Source organism: Drosophila obscura, unplaced genomic scaffold (genome assembly GCF_018151105.1).
Source record: "Drosophila obscura isolate BZ-5 IFL unplaced genomic scaffold, ASM1815110v1 contig_165, whole genome shotgun sequence".
NCBI lineage: Eukaryota > Metazoa > Arthropoda > Insecta > Diptera > Drosophilidae > Drosophila > Drosophila obscura.
The window spans coordinates 1,490,415-1,513,824 of NW_024542752.1; the positions used below are offsets into that span (position 1 = coordinate 1,490,415).

The window sequence follows — 23,410 nt, forward strand, 5'->3', positions numbered from 1 at the left end:
CCATCACCCCATCACCCCACCGCTCACCACCGAGAGGAATGCGACGAATATTTCCAACTTAATTAATTGCAATCGTTCTTGTTGATTAAGCTGCTTGCCAAACACTCATCGGGAGCGACGTGGAGATTCATAAGTTGCCCCAGCAGGAGCTTTAATTCAATTCAATGCGATTGCCGCATCGATGGCTCTGATGCTGCTCCAGCTGCCGCTTGAGGTGCATCTGAGTGCATCTGATCTGTCGCAAAAGTACGAACACGAGGGGAGCATGCAATGAATGTCGAGTGGGTCCCCCACTCCCCACCGTTTGGCAATTAAATGAATTTCAATGGGAATGAGACGGCGAATGAGAAGGCAATGCATTCGCTCTCGCTCTCGCTAGTTGGCGTATGCCACGCTGTCGCGACATTTTGTCTCAATGGCAGCTGCCACGCCCACCGCAACGGCTCCAATACGGTCTACGGTCTACGGTCTACGTTCAACGGTCCACTGGGTCACAGAGCCTAGCGAAATTCGGGTAGAACCATAAACCAGACCCAAAAGAAGTGCCACAGAAAGAGGCAGCGAACAGCAGCGCAGCGCAGAGCAGAGCAGAGCAACTGACACTAATGCAACAAAATTGAAGTAGAGACAAGTGGAAATGTCCTTGAGGATGCTTCACACACACACACATGCTCCGCTGCTTAACCGATTCCCCTCTCCCACTCTCTGGTTCTCCTTTTATGGCCGACAGAGTTTTCATTTCATTTTTTTTTTTTTGGAACAAATGCTGCAGAGCTGTGACGTCACTTGAAACACACACATCACACACACACAGCAGTGGAGTTGAAAGGGAGAGAAGCTAGTGAGAGAGAGAGAGAGCAAGAGGAAAAGCGGCTTGGGAAAAGCCTGAGAAATGTGTAAATTGCTGCTGCATTTTGGGCATGTTTAATGTAATTACCAAAAGGCTTTCAGTGCACATTCACACACACACACACACACACACACACACACACACACACACACATACATATGTATGTACATATATAAGCTCGCTCGTGCCACACCTCTTGCGGGACTCCGACTTCGACTCCGCCCCCTTTGGCATTCAGCCAAAAATATCATTCTATAAAATACGAGCTTAAGCACAAGCACAAGCACACAAAAGTCCAATAAGAAACTTCTCCAACAGGAAAAAAAAAAAAAAAAAACAGAATGAAAAAAAGAATGGCGCACTGGAAAATCATTCCCTCCACGCCCCCCTCCACACCACCAGCCGTACTACGAATAGCCCTTTTACTGTGTCACCCTCCCCACACACCAATGTGGTCGCCAAATGTTTCTAGGAGGAAGGCTTTTGAGCGAATTCAATGCATATATGGGAGGCGTACTCCACATGAATTTTGGATTGGGTTAAAAGAGAAAGGAGAGAAGATTGGGAGTGGGTGTGGGTGTGGCGCGCCTGCTTAGCGCCTTGCAACTTGAACATAATAACATTTTGGCTTACGTTTGCTTCTCCACCGTTTTTCACTCTTTTACTTTGAAGGTAGCAAACCAAAGGAGCACAGCCACACACACACACACAGCTACAGATACAGATACAAATGCAAATACAGACACAGATACAGATACAGGTGGCCACAACGCTTGGAGGAGGATGAGGAGGCAGCGACTGGATCACCTTTCAACTGCACTTCCTCTCTGTGCTAGTTCCCTTTCCCGTTCCCACAGACCTAGCTGTAGATACAAATGTATCTGAGATGAAAGTTTCGCCTCCGTCAAGTGCCCAACTTGAATGTGCCCCTCCCTCGTCGTTTCGTCGCTGGTCACGTCGCCTCGTCCCTCTTTTGCATCGCGCCTTTGTTCTTGATTTAGTTTTACTTAAGTCACGTTTATTGCGCTTTTAGGACAAGTTCACCATTGCCACTCCTCCCACTACAGAGCCCACAGATCCCAGAAGGAGGCGTGGGTGGGAGCAGCAAGGAGCAAGAGCAAGGAGCAAGCTTACTTCCTTTGATGGCCGCCTGGCAGGTGCATGTAAGTGCCGCAAGAAGCGGCATTTGGTTTCGGTAAACGAATCCTTTATGCTGCAGCAAACAGACCTTCGACTGTCTATCTTTATTTGATTGTGTGGCAGCATGAATGGGCTCTGCAGATACACTCTGCCATCAGCACATAAAGCTAACGACTGTGCGCTGCTTGGGCCATAAGGCTCACGGCTTTCCATCCAGTGGTCTACGGATATAAGGAATCTATGGAGGCACGAAGGCATGGAGACTGCCCACGATGATCACAGCGGCCGAGCACTCCCCTCTGCAGCTAGAAGGCGCAGTGTGAGGATTTCCCCACTGCAAGAGTCATGGCTACACTCTGGGACACTGTGAACAGAACTCTGCTGTCGGACTGCTAGATCCAACTTAAAAATGTAAGCGCTGGAGGGGGCATGCAGCTGCACCTGCCATAACTATGTGAATTTTACAGGTGAATAAGTATTTTGTGTGCGTGTTTGTTGTTTTGTTTGAATTAAAATTAAAGTTGTGTTGCATACCCGTAAGCATCGAGAGAGTTGCGATGCTGTTCGCGCAGCTGCAACTTGCGCTCGGCGATCTTCTTCTGCTCCTCCTTCTGCTCGAGCTGCTCCTTCTGGTGTTGCTGCTGCTGCTGCTGCTTCTTGCGGTGCTGGCGATCCTCGCCGAGGCCATACAGGCCGGCAACGGCGGCCATGCCCGCACCCGTTCACCAGATGGCCGCCAAAGACGCGCCCCGCCCGGTCCCAATAGTCCTGATGGTCCCGATGATGCTGAGGATGATGCACGGATACCACAGATACCGATACCGATACCGACACCGACACCACCAGCGATACCAGCGCCCACGTCGGCACCTGCTCAATCACACTGTGGACACACTGCCGCCGCGAATCACTGCCGTACGCTGCCACACTGCCACTTCACACTGTGCCACCGATTGTATGTTGTGTGAGTGTGTGTGTGTGTGTGGGGTTTTCTTTTTTTTTGTTTAGTCTTGCCGCCACTAGGTGCTGCATCGATCGGTCGTACTCGTATTTCCTGCTGTTGCATTCATTTTTATTTCGATTTAATGACTTTTGAATTTGAATTTGAGTTTGGATCTGGATCTAGGATGTACGGATGTAGAATGCCTGTTAGGTAAGGTGGTGAGGGGAGGGGAGGGGAGGGGTAATTCTGCTCTGCTATTGAATATTTTCACTGCTTCAGACTGCCTGCTTCTGCGGGTGGGCTGTGGCTTCAGTTTTAACAAAAATACAGGTTCTCATTGCCGGGACAGATGGCCAGAATTGAATCGATTTGGAATGTTCCTGCCGCGGCGGGGGCATTATGTAAGCATATTGCGTAATGCCAGGCCACATAATTGCATCGTTGTGGCCCCCAGCCGAACCCACACCCCCAACAGTCAACCCTCCATCCGCTCACCGCATTTGTTGTTTGTTTTGCCGCTTAGATTGAACCAGCCAAACAAAAGCCGCCATCCCCATGCCCTCTGTGCAGCCCATGTGCCCGCCCTCTTGCTCACCTCTCCTCCCGCCAGAGTGAATGAAAGTGAATCACATCAAATCAAATCGAACAGAATCGAATCGAATTGAATTGAAACGAAAACGAAATCAACTCAAGCCAAAAGCAAACAGAAACAGAGGCACACACACGCAGACATACACACACAAACACACACACACAAAGCAAACCGAAATGCGGCATAAGGTGCGAAAAGCGTAGTGGCGTGGCATGTTGAATGGGCGGCCATTATCTATTATCAAAATGGAACTCAGAATCCAATGCACAACCATTGGGTCCTATTGCTTTGTAAATCCACTCCCCCGCCCACCTGCCCACGACAGGCACCACTCATCCCATCCCATCCCATCTCATCTCATCTCATTATGACTAACACTTTGCGAAGATGCCAAATTGCAGTTTTGCGACGACTCAAGCAGCATTTAATAAGCGGAAATTGCTTCCGTGTTGAAATTGAGTTAAAAAAACACCCCCCCCCCCACCCCACACACGCACATACACAGGGGTGGGGGGGCTAAGGGACAACTTTATTGATTTATGCGCAGCGCCCCACTCACATCACATCACATCACGTATACGCCTCGTGCCTCTTGCCTCGTGCCTCGTCCAATGCTTTGCCTGCTGCACTAATCTCGTACAGCAGATGGTGGTTCCGGGTTGAGAGGGGTGCCAGGGGTTGGCCAGGAGGTGGCCCGGTGGGTGCTTCGAGTGTGTGATGATGGGGTGTGGTGGCATTGGCTCGTGCCATGGATCCATAGCTGTGGGTGCTGCCGTGCCTGTGGCAGTGCCAGTGGCAGTGGGAGTGGCTGTGGGAGCCATTAAGTGACAGTTGGCCGGCTGCACAGAGGCTTAAAATGCAATGCCAAACACTTGCGTTGACGTTGGCTGTTCATGTAAGCGCATTAACTCATACAGCAAACGGATACCAGCTAAAGCGAGCGGCAGGTGGTTCCATGCCACACAGACACAGTCACAGACACAGACTGAGGTGCTGGTAATGGCGGGGCATAGGCCTCTAGCCAGCACCAGCACCAGCAAGTGCGGCAAGGTCAGGGCCAGAGCGAGGGACAAGTCCAATGGCCATTCAATTATATCTCTGACTATGCCACTGCCATGTTTGTGTGTGTTTCTGTGGGACAGACAGTGCCAGGAAAATAGGCAAATGTGTGGTGTGGGGGTGGGGGTGGTGGTAGGGACCGGTCTGTTGTCTGGGCGTTTGGTTGGGGTTGACGGGTGGCCCTCACCCCTCCTAGTATTTACCGTAGTATCAGTGGCTTACAAAAATGCTCATATTCGGCCGTGTTCTTGTTCGCTTCGGCTGTTCCCAACCAGGCTAGCAGCTAAGGTTTTCAGACAGAGAGAGAGAGAGAGATACATTCCAGAGATATGGCTGAAAGCTATTCCAGATATCCATGCGACAGTCCCATCGCCCATTCCTTAGCTTGGTTCACAGGCTCACAGACTATTCACGAAAAATGTATTTAAATGCAGCATATAAAGATATTTGCCATGCCATTCCCTTCCAATTCCCCCTCCCATACCCTTTAAATCACATAAATTGTTGGAATTATTTTCCATTCAGATATCAGCAATTTTACCAACAGCATTCAGTTCCTCTTCCCTCTGTCTGTGCCCCCGCCTCTTGCATTTATTTTGCTCATCAGCATTATCTTTAATCTGAATCTGAAGCTGAATCAGATGTGGCATGCGGCATGCCACAGGGCTGTGTGGTGGAGGCATGCTGGTCGTCATGTGTGTGTGTGTGTGTGGGGGCACTGGGACTTCTCAGCCAAAAAACCCATTCAACTCGTTATTAAATTAGAATCAACTTAATTAAATGAGACTCGCACTGCGGTGCGTGTGTGTGTGTCGCAGCACAAAATACGCGTTGAAGCGCATCCAGGCGCGCACACACACACACACACACACTCCTTCCCGCACACCCACTGCCCCTCCCCTGCCACTGCCACTTCCCCCACTGACTTTAATTGAGTTTTGTGCTAATTTGAAAGCAATAAAACAAAGCGCGCCCCATGACCAGAAGAGGGAAGAGGCGGCGGTGGGGCGAGGGGCGTGGGCGGGGTGGCGGCTTAAACGTTGTGTGAGCGTGAGCGTGGGCGTGGCCCTTGCCCTCATAATGCGTATTTAATGCGCTCTTCCAGCAGCAGCAGCAGCCCCGCAGCACCGGAGCAGCATCCTTCTCCAAAGTTTCGTTTTTTTTTGCCAAACATTTTTTTTTCCTTTTTTGCACATTGTTCGGACAACAGGTAAATGTGGCAATTGTGGCAGGAAAACAAGCTAAGTGGGAGTGGCACTTGAATGCTGGAGTGGGTGGTTGGTGGAAGGGGGGAAGGGGTGGTGTCTGCTCAGTGGTTCTGTCTGTGGCTAGAGAAAAGAGTGGTTTTTGCCCCCAGTAGGAAAATGCAATTAGCAAATTTCATATGAAATTGCATTTTGAGGAAATTTCAAATGTAAATTTTACTGAAACTAAATCGAAACGGAATCTGTTGCTTAGAAAAGCCGCATAGAAATTTGCATTCGACCGGAAATTGAATAAAGCAAACAAAGACACAAAAGCAGGCGAGAAGGGAGTAGTGCAGGAGACAGCAGAGACAGCAGAGACAGAGTCAGCGCTGAACTAATGAATGTATATTATATACATATCTACATATATAAACAGAGATCTGATTTGGGTATCTGTTTTTCCAGTTTAATACTTTCGTTTTTGGAGGACACCTAGGACACCGCTTCCTGTCTGTTGGAGGGTCGACAACTAGATAAAATCTATTCTTAAATGCACAAAAAATTAAATAATTCAAACTAATGACAAGCCGTTCGTTGGGCTGCGCATCGCTGCCTCTCTCTCTCTCTCTGTCTCTCACTCTCTGTTTCCCCCTTCTGTTTGCTGTTCTCTGTGCTATGTGCTCTGTGCCAGTGCTATATTTATGCACTATACGAGTATATATGTTGGTATATGTATATAACATGAATATAGTTGAGGGATCCCCATGGTGCCATAAACATTTCCAAGCGTTTTCGCTTTTGCCCCCTGTTTTATGCACAAATTATTGTTTTATGCACACAAGACGCGGGGGACATCGGGCACAGGCAAAGGCAATTGCGATGGGTGGGGGAGGGGCTGGGGGGGATGGATGTGCTGCTTAATCTGCGCTTTATCAACGAGGAGGAATGGCGGTTGGATGTGTCTTTGTGGTGTGGCTGTGGGACAAAGAGAGAGGGTGCGGAGCGTGGTGTGTGGTGTGGTGTGGTGTGTGGTGTGGTGTGTGGTTTGGTTTGGTTTGGCTGGATTGTGGTTGCGGTTGCGGGGCTTGTGGTTGCCCTCTGAACATTCTGATTGATTGATTTGCCGCCCGGAGATGCATCCAAAGTGCAAATGGATTGACACAAAGTAAAAGAGACAGAGGAGAGAGAGAGACAGAGATAGATAGAGAGCGCTGTGAGAGACACAGAGAGAGAGGCAGGCATCGATAAAAGCCAACTAAACGAAAATCATTTACCAAAGGCAAATAAAACATTTATCGATTCCTAAATGACAGGCGGAAATGCCAATGCGATGACGAGATGAGCGGGAGGGGCGAGATGGTGGGGGGAGAGGGGTTAATGTGGGGCTCGGCGATGGCCAAAAGGTTGGGTAAACCACAAGGTGGAAGGTGGAAGGTGGAAGGAGCCCAATAAATTGGAATTGACAGACAAGCGCCCAACAAAATATCAGAGCTGACGTGCGGTGAAAAAACAAAGCAACAAAATTCGAAACAGAACTAACCGGAACGGACACGAAGGAAGAAGGGAGAACGGTAGAACGCGATTCGTTGCGTGCGTGTCTGGTCATTCCCCTTGGTCATGCAGCCTGGAAAAAAATATCTGCACCTGCACCTGCACCACTCCAGCTCCACCTCCATCTCTGCTCCACCCACTTACACATTTTCGATTCCATCTGAAGAGTAAACAAATCAAACGGAGGCCAGCAAAAAAAAAACAACTGCTGCAATTACCTAATTGTTGGACAAAACTTCGATTAGAAGCCTCTCCCAGTTACGCTGCTGGTATGCCTCAGCCATTTCAAATTCAAGCAAATGATAAGCAAACCAAATATAATGGGCTGCAAAGGCTTTTGTTTGCTTTTCAGCTTCCATTTGGAGAGCTAATGGAAATTAATAACCTCCACTGTGGCCAGGTGTGGGCGGGTGGCACTTTGAAGTTGTTTCAATGTATGGGGGCGTGGTTAACTGCCCGCCCCCCCATTGAATCTTTAATTTTAATATTTAATTAAAAATTCATACAAAATGTCTGCAGTGAAATTGCATTTTTGCAACCAATACACACTCTCTCACACACACACCAACACACACACTTTTGCTTCACTTATTTTCCAGCATTTATTCGGGCAGTTTTTCTTTTGCCAGTTTTTTGCCCTTGTTTTATTTTATATGCGAATATTATTGGTCAGGTCAACACTGCATAAATGCACATATGCACCCATGCACATACATACATACATACATGCATTTAGACATGCATACATGTGCACATGTGTACGTGTACGTGTACGTGTGTATTAGTATTATTTTATATAAGGCAAATATTTAATCTACATATATTTTCCTTCTTCGTTCCAATACGAGTATCTTTGTGGTTTTGTTTGCCTGTTTTTGCTGACCGCTGAATCATAAATTCCAATTTCACTTCAAAGTTTCATTCGAAATGCTAAAAATTCTCTAGTTCATCGGCAGAAATGGCAAACCCCAAATTGTCCCTATTGCATCTGCCTGGGTATCGAAGGATAGCCGTACATTGTTGGGAACGAAACAATGGATAAGTTAGGGGCCCATCTGCCGCTTGCCCCTTGCCCCTTGCCCCTTGCCACTTGCCGCTCCATGATGACATTCTGGGCAAGCTTTCTGAATTCATAAAACTGCCAAAACTGCTTTACAAAGTCACAATTTTGCTGGCCTTCCTACACACACAGACGCACACACAGTCCTCCCCTTCCGCCCGTCTTCTAATGAACGTACAGGGATAATTGACGTACGCACAGAGAGGCACTCACACAGGATACATACTCGTAGTCGTACATACGCACACTCGCACTCGGCATGTATGCTCCTGGGCAGACGACTTTGCAGTTTCCGTCACCTTCTCCATGCCAGTGCGGAGGGGGTGGTGGTTGGTGTGGAGGGGTTAAAGTTTAAGTGTTGCCCAGTCAGGGTTAAGCTGTTGGTTTTTACAATTAATTAGCCACAATCTAAAATCAAGTGTAGCGCCAGGATTCAAAGACAACCCCAGAGCAAGCCTTTTGCTCAGCTCCCCAAAAAGTAGGCAATGGATTTTGTAACTCAGCTTACAGCTCTCATATGCATGTGTGTGTGTGTTTGTGTGTGTGTGTGTACCCATTCCGTAACAATCCCTACTGTAGTCGATTAGGCAACATTTTGTGTGTGTTATTTTTGGCTTGCTAATACCATTAAAACTTTTTTTGTCTAACAGACCAAAGCCAGCAGCAGCAATGAGCGAGAAGCAACAACAATGTAACAGAGAGGGACATACAAAGGAACAAGAGAAGTAAGCAACAACAACTACAAGGGCGAGTCACAGTTTTGGGGGCATGCCACACAGAGGACAAAGCACAGGGCCAGGCCAGAGCCGAACAATTAAGTTTGAGTTTAGTTTTAGAACTGCCGCGAATAGCTCAATGTCCGAGAGAAAGAGGGAGAGCGACAGAGAGGGAGGGAGAGAGAGAGAGAGAAAAACCACGAACGGGACGGACCTGAAGCGCTCCATGCCCAGCATGCCCCACTCCGTACCAAGCCCCCAGTGTGCCCTCGACACAGGAAGCGACAGAGGAAGAGGAACAGTAACAATGTTGCTGGTTATTAACATTTATAGTTTCGTGTCTGTCTTTCTCTCTCTCTCTCTCTCTTTCATTCTGTCCTGCCCCCAAAGGCCACGCCTATCTGTTTCATACATACCTTTTCCCTGTCTCCCTTTCTCCGTGTCTCCCTATCCTTCCTGTCTCAGGCTAGCGCTTTCTCCTTCGCTAAGTCCCTGCCCCCGCCTACCATCTGCTGCTGGTGCTGGTGGAAATTTGTAAGCTGAACAAACGGACTGCCTGAGTAACTGACTGACTGCCCGGCAATACCTCTGCGCCATGGCGGTGGGTATTATGATTTGGGACCAGCTGTGTGCCAAGCAGATAACAAATAACATTCCCAGGGTATGGAATACATATAAATCAGCATCAGCACATAGCCAGAAATATCATATAAATTTCCATCTGTATCCTTTATCTGTGCTCTGTTCAGTTTTGAGCCTTAATTTCCACATCTCAGCTATGTAAGCTGCCAAAATGCATAGCTGTAGATTTTCATGGGGTATGTCACGCCTCGGTTCCCGCTGCTTTCATGTTTTTTGCTCTATTGGCTAAGTTATGGCTCGGCAGTGTCGGCGGCGGCACGTGACTTTCAAAATTCCGACTGGTCGTGTGAAAGTTATTCCTGTGGCCAGGAAACGCGTTCCATTTAATGAACTCTCTCTACACACACACACACACGCACAGAAACAGAAAGAGGGGTGTGAAAGGTCTGTGGGTGGATAGGGGGGTAGACACACATATGCAAATCGATGACGAAAATTAAGCTGCACAAATTTAATTAGGCTAAGTGCATTGGAAATCAATTAGCTCTTAACCTGGCTGGGGAAGTGTGGGCCAACAGCAAAGGGGAGGGAGGCGGTGGGGTGGTTCGATGTTAAACGGTTAGGGAAAAGTGGGCAAGTGGGTGGCACCTGCCACCTGTCACCCATTTTAATTTCTATTCAAATGGCTCTGCCCCGTCCCCAGTTTTAATTAAGTGCGGAAAAGAAAAGAAACCTTCGCTCTAAAGAGTCCTTTACCCCCTGCGGCTGCAACGGTTTCCTGATTATTTTGCATTTCTTTTTCGCACACGATGATGTTGCTGGTTTTGTTTTTGTTTTTGTTTTTCTTTGCTGCTGTTGCATGTGGTTGTTGCCTGCATCGATTTTGCCTAGCTAAAGGGCAGCGGCGAGCGGCAAAATGGAAAACAGAGCTCTCTCTTTCTCTCCGGTATCCCACCGACAATTTCCCTGCTGGAATTTCCTTTTGGTCATGCAGTGTGTTGCACCAGTCGCGGTGTGAAAGTGTCGCCAGAGGGGGTGGGGCCATATGGTTTTTATAGACCCGCAGCAGCAGCAGCAGCAGGGCCTACGGCTGTGGCTTGACATCCGCCGCTTCTCTTTTTTTTTTGTTCTTTCTTTATGTTAATTTTTATTGCTCAATTTTATTGTTTCTAGTTGCTCGGACTATTTTTTTTCATTGCTCTTTCCACAGCCACTTGAAATAATTTTATTTTATTTGTGATTTCGTTAGAGTTCGGCTTCTAATTTTGCTTGAGTATCTGTTTGGTTGCTGTTGCTGTTTCTGTTGCTCTTCCCTAAGCCCCCCCCCTCTGCTTTCGTCTCTTCTTTGGGGAACTGCTCATTTATTTTCGCTTAATTTTCCTGCCATGGCCATATGCTCACGTGCATGTGATTCCAATATTTGCAATCGAATTGCGTTTAACTGTTGGGCGTGCATTAGCATATTTAAAAATGAGCCCAACCAACCAACAACCCCGACGAAGACCCAAACTATTACGGCGACTACAATTATTCCAATTATGCGAAACTATCAATTATTTTCCATTCCCAATCGGGGGCGTGTGCATTCAATGTCCAATGGGGCGCATGGGCAGTGTAAAGTATTTTCAAACTGTCCCCTCCCCCCCCCCCCGGACACAAATGCTGTTACGGGTAGAAGAATATTTGGTCAGGACAGTCAATGACATATCCATCGATCCATCGATAGACTTAAAGACTTCCCGCACAAAAACTCATTACAGCGGCTGCAGCCGCTTAATTGCCGGTGAACTGCTACGCTTTGCAGGCATCCTTCGTTGTGTAGAAACATTTTTAATTAGTGAATCGAAAGATTTGTAGAGCTTCTGTTTTTTTAAACAACTTTCCGTAGGCTGTGGGGGGGGGAAGTTTTCCATTTTGTGCGAGTGAAAATGAGTTCCGGGGCTTCTTCGTGTTTATGTTTATTCAACTTGGCAACGGGGCTGTTGGTTGGGGGCGTGCATGAAAATGCAAATGGAATTGAAGGTTGGCTGTGGCTGTGTGGCAGATGTGGAACTGCAGGTCTAATGCAGTGCCTTGCGCATAATTGAAATGCATCCACTGTCTTCAAAGGATGCCTCTTCCTGCTGCTCCTGCTCCTCCTGTTGCTCCTCCTACTGCTCCTGCTGCTTTTACTCTTACTCCTCTCTGAGCTGTTGCCATTCGCAGCAACTTGCTGGGGAGACGGGTTAGACGGCTTCCAAAAAGCCAAATGCTAATCGATTACGAAATGCGAATCGAATTCCTATTTAAGCATTAATGAAATTTTTCGCTCAGCAAGTAAAGCTAGAAGAGCAAAAGAAGCAACCAAGAAACTGAGAGGAAAACTGAGCAAAATGTGCGTGCCTTCAGCCGTGTTCGGGGGCAACCGGGGCATGCCTCTGTGGCTGCTTGTGGCTGCCTTTTTATTTTGCAATTTTCTGCATGATTTGAAAAGCATTTTTGTTGCGACAACTAAAGCGAACACTGACAGTGGGGGGATAAAGGCAAAGAAAAGCCTTTGCCGATACACTTCAATCGGCTAGAGTGCTCTTATCGTGAGTTTCTGGAGTCGATAGATCCGAGGTGATTGCAGATTTAACGATATTAAATGGCAACTGACAGCATTGCTGCTCGATGCCCCACAAACTGGTTTGCACCTTCCAAAAGAAGTGAGTGCTTGTATATATATTATATATTTCTGATACCTTCTCCAGTGCGATCAATGAATTGTTTTTAGTCGTTCGAGCATATTCTGATTGCAGGGTAACTATGATTCGGTTGCAGCACCGCAAAGCAATTTCCTTTCCCTGTTTATTGCCATTTCAATCTGTTGGCGTTTCGCCTCCAAACCCATCCCCCCCCCCCTCGCATTTGCGCTCGTTTGGTTCGCACGGATTTGGCTTTCACTTGAACCCAACTGCCACTAGCTAACCCCATCCACCCCCCTCCCCATAAAATGTTCACACAATTGTTACAATTTTCCTTGCTGGCTGCTGGCTGCTGGCGGCATCTTTTCAAGTTTTCTCCCGCTGAGCACTGTCGGGAAGGATAATGCGAACAAGTGGATGAAAATGTTTGACACGGAACAACAGGAGAAGGGAAGTGCAGTGGCCCCAAGCCCGTCTAAATGCATGTGTGTGTGTGTGTGTTGTGTGTGTGTGTGTGTTTGTGAACTCTGTGTTTGCCGTGCTGTGGCCTCCTGTCTGTCCCCGTCGCTGCTTCCGTTTCCGCTTTGAGCTGCTGCTGATGCTGCATCAGAGTAGCAGCAGCTTCTGCTTCTGCTCCTGCTCCTGCTTCTCGCTCTCTGGTTTTGGCCTTTGGGCACAAATTTGAAAATAATTTACAATGACGTCACCAGGCGCTGGAGTGCCGTAGGGTGGCAGGGATTGCTGCATATGTTTGCATAACATTGCAGAACTCTTTTGCAGCACAGCACCAGAACCAGAAGCAGAACAGCCCCCCACCTACAATATCCTGTCTGAACGACCTGGGGGTGGCGTTGGCCCACAGTGCGTATGCTTGACCTTCGAATTGGCTTCAAGCGGCCCCTCACACAGATCAATAAATTTTCCCACTCTCTTCTATTTTTTTTTGGTGGCCGTTTTTTTTTTTCTGTTGTTGTTGTTATATTTTTGCTGCTTGTTGAGTCGTAAAAAGAATTACGGAAAAAAAAAAAATGAAAATAAAAAAGAGCAAAAACAAAAAAAGAGAGAAAGGAAAGAGTGGAGAGCCGAGCAAAAGAACGGAAAAACCAAATAAAAACGTATAAAGCCGGAGCCGCAAAATGCACAGCGGAAACATAGAGAATAAAAAAAATAAATAGAACAGAACAGAAAGAGAGAAACCTTAAAAGCAAAAATAACGAAAGAATCGAATGAAAAAAAATAACACACAAAATTCAGGAGGCGCACACACACACACACACATAAATTTCTACTCTCCTCGTGTCCTGTGTCTGTGTCTGTGAGGTTTCCCATGTTTGTTTCAAATTAAAATCACGCAGAGCACGTGCAATTTCCACACACAGGAATACATATAGGCGGAAAACACACACACACACACACACACACACTAATACACAAGCACCTTAGCATATTAAAAAGCAAAACTCGCCATCGCCGCAGTGCGTACAACCTACAACGTTGAACGTTCTGGCCCTGGCCAGAGCCTGCCCCAAAAACAAACCCACTGGCAGCACCAGCAGCAGCAGCAGATCCTAGACAAGCAAATAATTTACAATTTCTATGCACAGAGCCTGCTATGAGTAGATATATAGCCATAAATATCGGCATACACATGTGTGTGTGTGCATGCCACATACATCCCAGCCATATGCACATATCGTACATGGCCAAGTCAGCGGCAGTTAAGCTAAAACCTAAATGAGCAGAAGAGCTGCTGACAGAGAGAGAAAGAGCGAAGAAAAGGAGTGGGGTTTGGGGAGGGGTTAAGCTCCCGAACAAAATTTTGGCATGAATTTATTTTTGGGTCAAATGTGGAGCATTTATTGTGTCATTTATTGTGTCAGTTCCTTTTTGCAGCTAAGCTACAAATAAAATACCAATACAATCAAGACGAGTATAGGCTTTGCTTTGTGTTGCTCTGCTTTGCTTTGCTTGTATATCTTCTGGAACCTGAGTTTATTTTCCACTTTATGTGGCAGGCAATTCCCCTCTCTTTCTGCTTCGCTTAACTGCATTCATAAATAATTAGTGGCAGACGGACAAATGTTGAAAGACTCCACTTGCAAATGAAATGCTGGATCATGCACCAGAAGAGACCTACTTTAAAACAATAATAGCCCCAGCTCCAGCTCCAGCTCGAGCCCCTCGGTGTACAACACATGTGAAATGGAATTAAGTGCCAAAGGGGTAACTGCCACGCGTACAATTTATTGTCTGAATAATTTATTTGCCGTATCAATCAATTTACTTATTCTGGTTATACTTAATAAAATTTATTATTCTGGCTTAGGGTTCGACGTTCGATGTGCCGCCTCTCCCTTTGAGCATAGCATTAACTGGCAGTCAAATAATTAAATATTCAGGTTAGCTTTGCCATCGGCCACTGGGATTTCTCAATTAAAGAAACACAAGAAATTAGAGGCTTAAATTTGAAGAACTTCTCCCTTTGTGTAAAGTCGGGCCTTCAACTTTCAAATTTGAAGCCAAGTCCCAGCTCAAAGACAAAGACAAACACAAATACAAAGACTCCTGCTAAGCCAAAGACTGGGACTAAAACAAAGACTAGAACAAGGACTAAGAGAATGATTGGAAGGATGCGAGGGATAACTCTTTTTCTTTTGTGCTGCAACTCTGGCTCTGAGGGAGGGGGCATTAGGCGGAGCTTAGTGATTGCTTCCTGAAAGGGAGTCAAAAGGATTTATTAGGGCGGCTAGGGCGTTGGGACTGTTGCCATAACCACTTAACCCCTCTCTCAAAGAGGCAACAAAACAGAGAGAGAGAGAGAGAGAGGCGAGAGAGAGGCGAGAGGAGCGGTAGGCCGTACAACGCATTTACGATTGAGCCAGGGCTAAGCCGCCGCTCGGCGCCTTAAAAGCGGCGAATGTGCGTGCGAATGGCCTACAATCTATACTGCCACTTTGCACCCTGCCCACTGTCCCCTGCCCACTGCCCCTGCCCCATGCCCCTGCTAACTTCCCTTTTACACCCCTTTCCAGCCACACTTTCCCTTCGCTTCACACCCATTTTAGGAGCTGTTTTTGTGGCTCGTTGTTGGGATGTTCCCCTTCTTTTTGCATTCAACCGCAAACTGCTTTTGTTTTATGATGTTTCTCTTGCCAGTTGTTGCTCCACCGCCGCTTCTGCTCTACTCCCTTTGGAGCTACACCCCTTTTCAGACCTCCCTCTCCCTCTGTCGCTCTCTCTCTCTCTCTGTCTCTCTCACGCTTTCTGTTGCTGCCTCAGCTGGTTGCATGCAAAGTTCAATCAAAATAAATCAGTTGCATAGAACATTACAGAGTGAGTCCTTGCGCAAGGGGGCGAAAGGGACAGGGCAGCAGGGCGGCAGGGCGACAGAGTAAGGCTGTTGAAGGATGAATGAGGCTGAGGGTTGGGGGTATGTCGAGTGCTGGTGAGGGGGGAGGGGGAGGGGGCAGGGGGTGTTCGAGTGTTAGGGTAAGGGTTAACAGAAGCCTGTGCTGTCGAGCCGTCACGGAACATGAACCGCCTCATGTGCCGCATCCCCACGACATTCATCGTCTCCGAACTCCTCAAGTGCCCAATTAATTTTGGCGTGTGCGAGTCAAACTTCTTGAATCTAATCGCGGAACACACACACACACACACACACACACACACACACACCACATTGGGAACACGAATGGGAGCAGCAGCAGGAGAAGAAGATGGCAGAGAATAGAGCAGCCAAAGAAGACAAAGAAGAACAGGATATATGATGGGATGGTGAGGACATTTTTTTGCAATTTTTTATTTTTACTTATTTAAATACTCAAAGAGTAGAACTGAACTAAATATATAAATATTATAGAGAGTGAAATAATAAGGAAAAACTGCGACTTTGTAGGAAAAAGCAGAAGAATTCTTCTCTAACAATTGTTGCTAAACTAATGCTGCAAGAAGAGTTTCAAAAAATGCTGCCAACTGCTCTCAGCAGGTCTGCCAAGGGAGGTCTCAACATGTCTAGGAATATCTAGTATCAGAACTGATTCTGTTGGCACTTGTAGAGAGAAGACTTACAGGCAAAAGAAAACACACAATTAAAAGAGTATCAAACATGTTGCATGCAATATATTTGGAAGATACTCGTAGTTATGCCCCATTGCCAGTGCTGACTTAAGGGATTAGCTTGTGTATAGCAATCGATGGCTCTATCAAATTGCACTTCCATAGCTGCAACACTTGGCAGCAACTTTAGTGCACATCTCTCCCAATATTTAGCTAATTTATTTTTTAGTTTAGGCCACCGAAGCACCCGAAGCACCCGAAAATTCCACTCGCAGTTGAGGCGCAACGTAAGGAATTCTGCTGCAATACTCGTCTAATACTTTCAAATGATGTGACTAGTAATTAGCCAACGTGCAGCCAGGTGCTGCTGCAGAGGATGCCACAGCCACAGTCTATGGAGCAAAAAGTTTTTAATGAGTTCGCAGGCAGAGCCGATAGGCGATAGGTTGGGCATGGGATGGGGGGAGCAGCGGTGCAGTGGTGCAGGGATTGAATAATTTGAAATTTGCATCTGAAACAATATTCTCTCTATCTCTGTGTGTGTGTGTGTGTACTAACCGATCCCCCGCTACACCGCTATACCGCTACCCCGCCGCTCTTTGTTAGTTTTGTATAGCTTTGACTTTGGTTTCGATTTAGAATTGCAAATTGGGTCAATTTTTTTTTTTTGTTGTTGCTTTTCTTGCTTCAGCTGCTGCCCCAGCAGTTACTCGTACTTCTACACGTATTTAATGTGCCCCTGTACCCGTACCCCCCCCTTTACCCACCCAGTGTAGGCACCCTGCTGCGGCCCTCATTTTGCTTTATTGCTTACGCTTCTTCTCCTACTTCTTCTTTGGCTCTGCGACGACTACGGCTGATTCTTCATAGAAGACGAACTGTTCTTCTTCGGGTGATTTCTATTCGAATTAATACACGGACTTTTCATTGGCTGAACTTATTTTCGGACTGATTCTTCTGGGCCAGCTTCCCTTTGGTTGCCTGTTTCGTCGGCTTCAACTCAGTCTGCTGCTCCTTTTAAACTGGTATCCTGTCCATTCTCGTACCCGTACCCGTACCCATTCTCCTCGTCACTCACTCACTCACTCTCTCTCTCAGTTCGTTTTCGTTCTCCTTTGACTGTTTCATTTTTGACGGCGCCAACGCGGCGTATGAGCAATTTCCCATTTTCCAGTTTTTGTTTTTCAGGCTCGCAAACGAAGAAGAAGTACAAATGGATGTGGCAAGGAATGGGAGTTGGAATTGGAATTGGGCATCGGACAGGGGGCATGCGGCAAGTGGCAAGTGGCAAAGCCTGCCTCGCAGAAGTGGCTAATGGTTTGGGGAATGGGAATAGAAACTGAAGTACGAGTGGCTTATGTAAGCAGCACTGGAGTTGTTCAGTTCAGTTCTGTTTCGGTTCTTGGCTAAAATATTAATTAACTGGGCCCGCAGATGCACTGCTCCTCGTCCTACGTCCTTCTCCTCCTTTAAGCTTTTAGGCAGTCGTTGCCTCCTTCTCCTCCTCCTGCTACCCTGCTGCCTGCTGCCTGCCCTTCTGCCTGCTTCCTCCTGCTGCTGCTGCTGCTGCTGCAAGCTCTTTAGGCCTCTCCGCTACTCTTTCTACTCTTCGGCTCGAGGCTGCAGCTTGGAGTGGATTGGAGTGGCGCCCCAAAGGCAAATTATGTTGTCTGTGTCTGTGTGTCTCTGTGTATCTGTGACTGTAACTGTAGCTGCGACTGTATCTGTGTCCGTTTACCGTTTGCCAGTGCATTAATTAAGGTAAACAACAAACACACAGACACAGACTTTTCCACAGGGACACTGGGCGCAGATCGGGGGAGGGGGAGGGGGAGACTCAGAGTGAGAATGAGAGGCAGTGGCAGTGCCAGTGGCAGTGGCATAGGCAGAGGTGAAAGCTGAGCTGAGCTCCTTATGGCTGATGATTTTGGTTGAGTTTCTCAGCTCGTTATGGCCTGGGCCTGGGCCTGGTGGGCCTCGCTTTGATCCTGGCTCCTTGGTCCTGCTGCTTGAGCGGCTTTTAAGCGGCTTTAAACACCTTTCAAGCAGACGCGTAGCACAGTCGCTGCGCTGCGCTGCGCTGTGCTGTGCTGTGCTGTGTGGCACGCATCGTACAGCAAACAGTAAAAAAAAATTGAAAAAAAATATATATATATATATATATATGTATATGTGCGAGAGCCAGCGGGCGAGAATGGAAACTTGGAACACACTCGAACAAACAACAAACAAATAACAACAACAACAACAACAGAGCAACAACAACGGGGAATCACGCGCGGCAACGCGGCACGCACCTGCAGCACGACTCTAACCACGGCCGCCCCCCCTGCATGCCACTTCAATGGCTCTCGACTCCCCACTGCCCACAACGCCCCCCCCTCACCACCTCATTCGCTCGCTCAGGTGGAGTTAACGGTGGCAGGGGCAGCAGGCGTGTGACAAGCAGGCAAAGAGCGGGCTGGGGTGGGACTTTCTCCAAAAAAAAAAAAAACAACACCAAAAAAAAAACCACAAAAAAAGGAAACTTTAAGTCACTGCCTAACGGATAGATTGACTCAATGACTAAATGATGGATGATTGACACACAGATTGGCCAACTGACGATTGATTCGACAGCCGCTAACTGAATGGGTGACGATTGGACTTGGTTGGACTCACTGACTGACGACGGATCGACGGATTGACTGACTGACTGACTGATAGACGACAGTCGCCGCCAAGCGCGGAACGCGGTGCACGAATACGTTGTGACGGCGTGACTGCGACTGCGACGACTGAACCGAACAGAACGCCAGAAAGAGTGTCGGAGCCGCAGCTGGAAGACCAGCGCCAGAGCCAGAGCCAGTAGCCAGAAACCAGAAACAGTACCAGCACCAGCACCCGAAAGCAGAGCCAGAGCCGAACCACCGAGGCAGCGAGGCAACGAGCGGTAAGAGCCGAGACTTTGACCGAGGCCGAGGCCAGGCCCGAGGCCCCAGCCGAGACCAGGAAACCCCCAAAATCACCTCCCCCCACCCAAAACAAATGAGAACCGAGAACCAAGAACCGAGAGCCGACAAGCCGACAAGCCGACAGACATGCCGACAAACCGAAGTCGCGGCCGAGGCAAGCACGTGCGATTTGCTGCAGTGGCTCCATTCCTGATGGCTCTGCGGGTTCAGGCTCTGGTGATGGCTTCAACGATGGCGTTGGAGTTTCCCGAGCTGCACTCTGACTGCTGACTGGCGGCTACTGCCTCTGCGTGTTGCGTGCTCTGTGCTGTGTTCTGTGTCCTGTGTGCTGTGTGTACTGTGTATCCTATGTGGCAGGTACAACTACTATGCCTCCTGCTTTCCGCTGCAGCACGCCACAGCACGCACGGACAGAGAGAGAGAGAGAGAGAGAGTGAGAGATAGAGAGGGGAAGGGAGAGAGTATGAAAGGAACTGGGCAAAAGGCAAATAGTTTTAGTGCCACTTGGCACGAAACAAAAGCGGCTGAAGCGGCTAAGCGGGCCCAAAAAAAAAAGGGAAAACAACAGAAAACATAGAGAAGAAATTATAGCCTGGCTGAATGAACATGGCTAAGCAGGAGTGGGAGCCAGAGGGGCAAAAGAGGCCGACGTGGCCGGAGGGACACTGGCGACACTCAGGCCGACTCGGCCTCGGCCGCTTGGCCGCTTGGGCACTGGAGCGTGCCCCCTGGGTGGCATGGCATGGCATGGTGGAAGGGGCAGAGAGGCGTAGGGGAACACACAAAATTCCGCTGGGGTCGGCCGTAGAAGCAAAAGCAAAAGCAACTCAAACTAGGTGAAAACTGTAAACGAAACACACAACAGAGTGAAAATCGAATCGAATGAAGGGGAAAGGAAACCACAAAGCCATCAGCTATGACTCCCAATCTCTCCCTAATCTTCCCCCTATATATGGGCCTCATATATGTATGTAGTATGCGGCAAGGTGTGTTCCGTGCAGCATTGTTCTGGCCTGGCCTGGCCCGGCCTGGCTTCTGGCCTCGCTTCCTCCATTATTAATGTGTGCTTTAAAATGCCGCCGGGCTCGTTATGCTCGCTTCCTCTTTTCGCCTTTTGTTGATGTTGCTCTTGCCACACGGAATTATGGCCGGGGCAGGGGTGACTTGATTATAATAATGCGAATCTATGCCCCGACACACACACACACACGCACGCATGCCCCATGTGGCAACGATGGTGGGGAATGTGGGAAGGATGCGTGTCACGTGTGCACTTGAATGCATTGCAGGCAGGCAGCAGCCTCGGCTGCTGCAGCTGAAGCGCGCCAACACGGCGTATGAGTAATGCAATTAATAATAAATAAACGCGGCACACACTCAGCCATGGCACGCGAAAGCTGCAGCAACAGACAGAGAGACAGAGAGACAGGGAAAGGGAAAGCGACAGGAGGTGCATAGAGCTTTAAGCTGATTCGGTGACGAATTTATTGCAAGCTCCATTTGAAAGCTTTGTTTGCCGCAACTGAAAGTTCCTTTGGCGAACGCAAAGTGCGAACTGGAGAGCTAAAAGCGCGGCTCAAAAAAGCTTTCGAAACAGCTTTTAGTACCTCAACTCAATCCAAATTGACTTGAAGGCAGCGACTACGAAGCTTTTCAGTCGGCATACAACTTGCAGCGGAACATCAACTGAAAGTAGTGGAACTGAAAGCTTGGCTGGCTACCCTTTTGGGAAGCTTTGCATAACCCTTTAATAGGAGATATTAACATTTTGCTGTTATTGGAAAACCCTGATCTTGCAATGGCCAATGGTAGCGACAAATTTCAATATTTTGAAGAACTACGCTCAGTCTTTGGAATGCAATTTAATGCTTTTCCAGTGCACAAATTGTTTTCATTTCATTTTCATATGTATAAATTAATTTAAGCAAGAACTCTGCCAGCGAGGGAACTATAGCAGGATGTGCTACAGATTGTAACGAACCATGGTTCCAGCTATGGCTAGAACCAATTACAATTACAACGGCGTTGGCGTTGGTGCAGTCGTAGGCAGCGGCGCCTGCAACAGCAGCAGCAGCGAGCGCGACAACAAGTCGCCGTGTCGTGAAAGGGAGTCGGAGAGGGAAGCGCCCACTGCGAGCCACTCCGACGAGGAGGTATTAACCGAAGAGGAGCAGACCAGCAGCAGCGTGAGTTCCCTAAGCGCCAACAACCAACGCAATTCGCAATTGCGTTCCACCTTCAACAAGGCCAAGCAGCATTTGTCCTTTGACAAATGGCGCACAGCCGGCACCGGCACAGGACTCGATTCCGCATCCGCTTCCGGTACCGGTTCAGGCACTGTAACAGCCGGCACATCGAATAGCTCGGCATCGGGACGAACCCCAGCAGCGGACAGCATCAGCAGCAACATGATTATGCGCAGGGCCAGCGCCTGCACAATGCCCGCCACTGGTGGCGGGTCATCGTCGCAGCGCGAGGATCTCACGACTCCCGGCGAGTCCCCAGACGGCCGTCTCTCGCGTTGGTTCTCGATACGTAGCGGCTCCACGCACCAGTACGATGTCCACCAGTCGACGGCGGCCAGCTTCGATACGCCCGATGCGGCAGCAACGGCCACGGCGGCTGGCAGCGCCGCCGCTGGCGGGGGATCACCCAAAATAGTGGCAGGAACAGCGCTGGACAGCAGCTCGCCCGGTAAGCTGGCCACATTGGGTGCCAGCAAGATGATGCCCGGAGTACCAGAGGTAAGTACTTCCCCCAAGAGAGAGAGAGCGAAACTAAAAGGATTCCATTGCCATTTGCCTTCTTCTTGCTTGCAGAATGAGATGACGATCAGCAGCGGCGGTGGCCAGCAATCGCTTCGACATGGACATGATGCTGACACCGGGTGACAGTCGTGCAGCAGCAGCCAATGGGGGCGGCAATGCCCGCACGGCCCATGGACGTTTGATTGTACCGATGCTGCCACCGGCACCGGCCGGACTCTCGCAGCAGCAGCTCAAGCGGCGAAACATTGTGGCAGCCATCGTGCACAGCGAGAACTCGTATGTGGCTACCCTCCGGCGTCTAGTCAATGTGAGTACTCCAGGTGGCATCCAGGGGCAGAAAGCTACAGCCAAATACTCGTATAACAATCAACAGAATGCTGAATTTATTCAAAGATCAACAACGACGATCCAGCAAATGTAAACTCTGTAATTTGTAGTCGAAAATCAGGGGACAACAGAATGGCTTAGAGCCGTAATCCATTCTGCTCTGCTGCCCGGCGGTTCTCTAGGCCATTCTGCTCTCCTCTGGCTTCTGCTTTGAGTCCGAAGTGAGTGAGAGTGAGAGCTGAGACTTGCTTCTCTTCTTCCTGTTGATTGGAAGAAGCTGCTGGCTCCGTCGCATGCTGCTGTGCCTCTTGGCCGAGGCCCGCTTTGACGGAGAATATTATGGGGGGCACAACGACCTCCGCCTTGTAGTTGACCAGGCGCTGGGACTCCTTTGAAGTCTGCCCTTGTGGTTCTTCCTGTGGAGTCTGCTCCCCTTGAAGCTGCTTCTTCTGGCTCCGCCTTGTAGGCCGCTCCTTGAGGCTCATCCTCTGAGACGCCTTCTTGGGGCTCTTCTGTGCTTTCTTCTGAGTCTCTTCCTTTGGAGTGTTCTTCTGTTCCTGTTGATTGGAAGAAGCTGCTGGCTCCGTCGCATGCTGCTGTGCCTCTTGGCGAGGCCCGCTTTGAAGGAGAATATTATGGGGGGCACAACGACCACCGCCTTGTAGCCGACCAGGCGCTGGGACTCCTTTGAAGTCTGCCCTTGTGGTTCTTCCTGTGGAGTCTGCTCCCCTTGAAGCTGCTTCTTCTGGCTCCTCCTTGCAAGCCGCTCCTTGAGGCTCATCCTCTGAGACGCCTTCTTGGGGCTCTTCTGTGCTTTCTTCGGAGTCTCTTCCTTTGGAGTGTTCTCCTGATCCACCAGCTGCCTGACTGTTTTCTGTGCTGTGGCTTCAATGGCCATATCCACAAGCGCCTCCTTCTTCACCTGCAACGCCTTCTCGTGCTTCTTCTGCCGTGCC

General features: G+C 48.7%; 1 protein-coding gene across 7 annotated transcripts in view; it reads right to left on the reverse strand.

Moving 5' to 3' along the window:
* Nucleotides 1-23,410, reverse strand: part of LOC111074807 (potassium voltage-gated channel protein Shaker) — a 114,605-nt gene that overhangs the window by 25,103 nt on the left and 66,092 nt on the right. The window contains exon 1 of one of the 7 annotated variants that reach the window (XM_041591894.1): nucleotides 2,525-2,965. The exons of the other annotated variants lie outside the window; for them this stretch is intronic. Coding sequence (XP_041447828.1) covers nucleotides 2,525-2,700 — 176 coding nt within the window. The 5' untranslated portion in view covers nucleotides 2,701-2,965. Of the gene's footprint in view, nucleotides 1-2,524; nucleotides 2,966-23,410 lie in introns of those variants that run through there. 7 annotated transcript variants of the gene reach the window in all.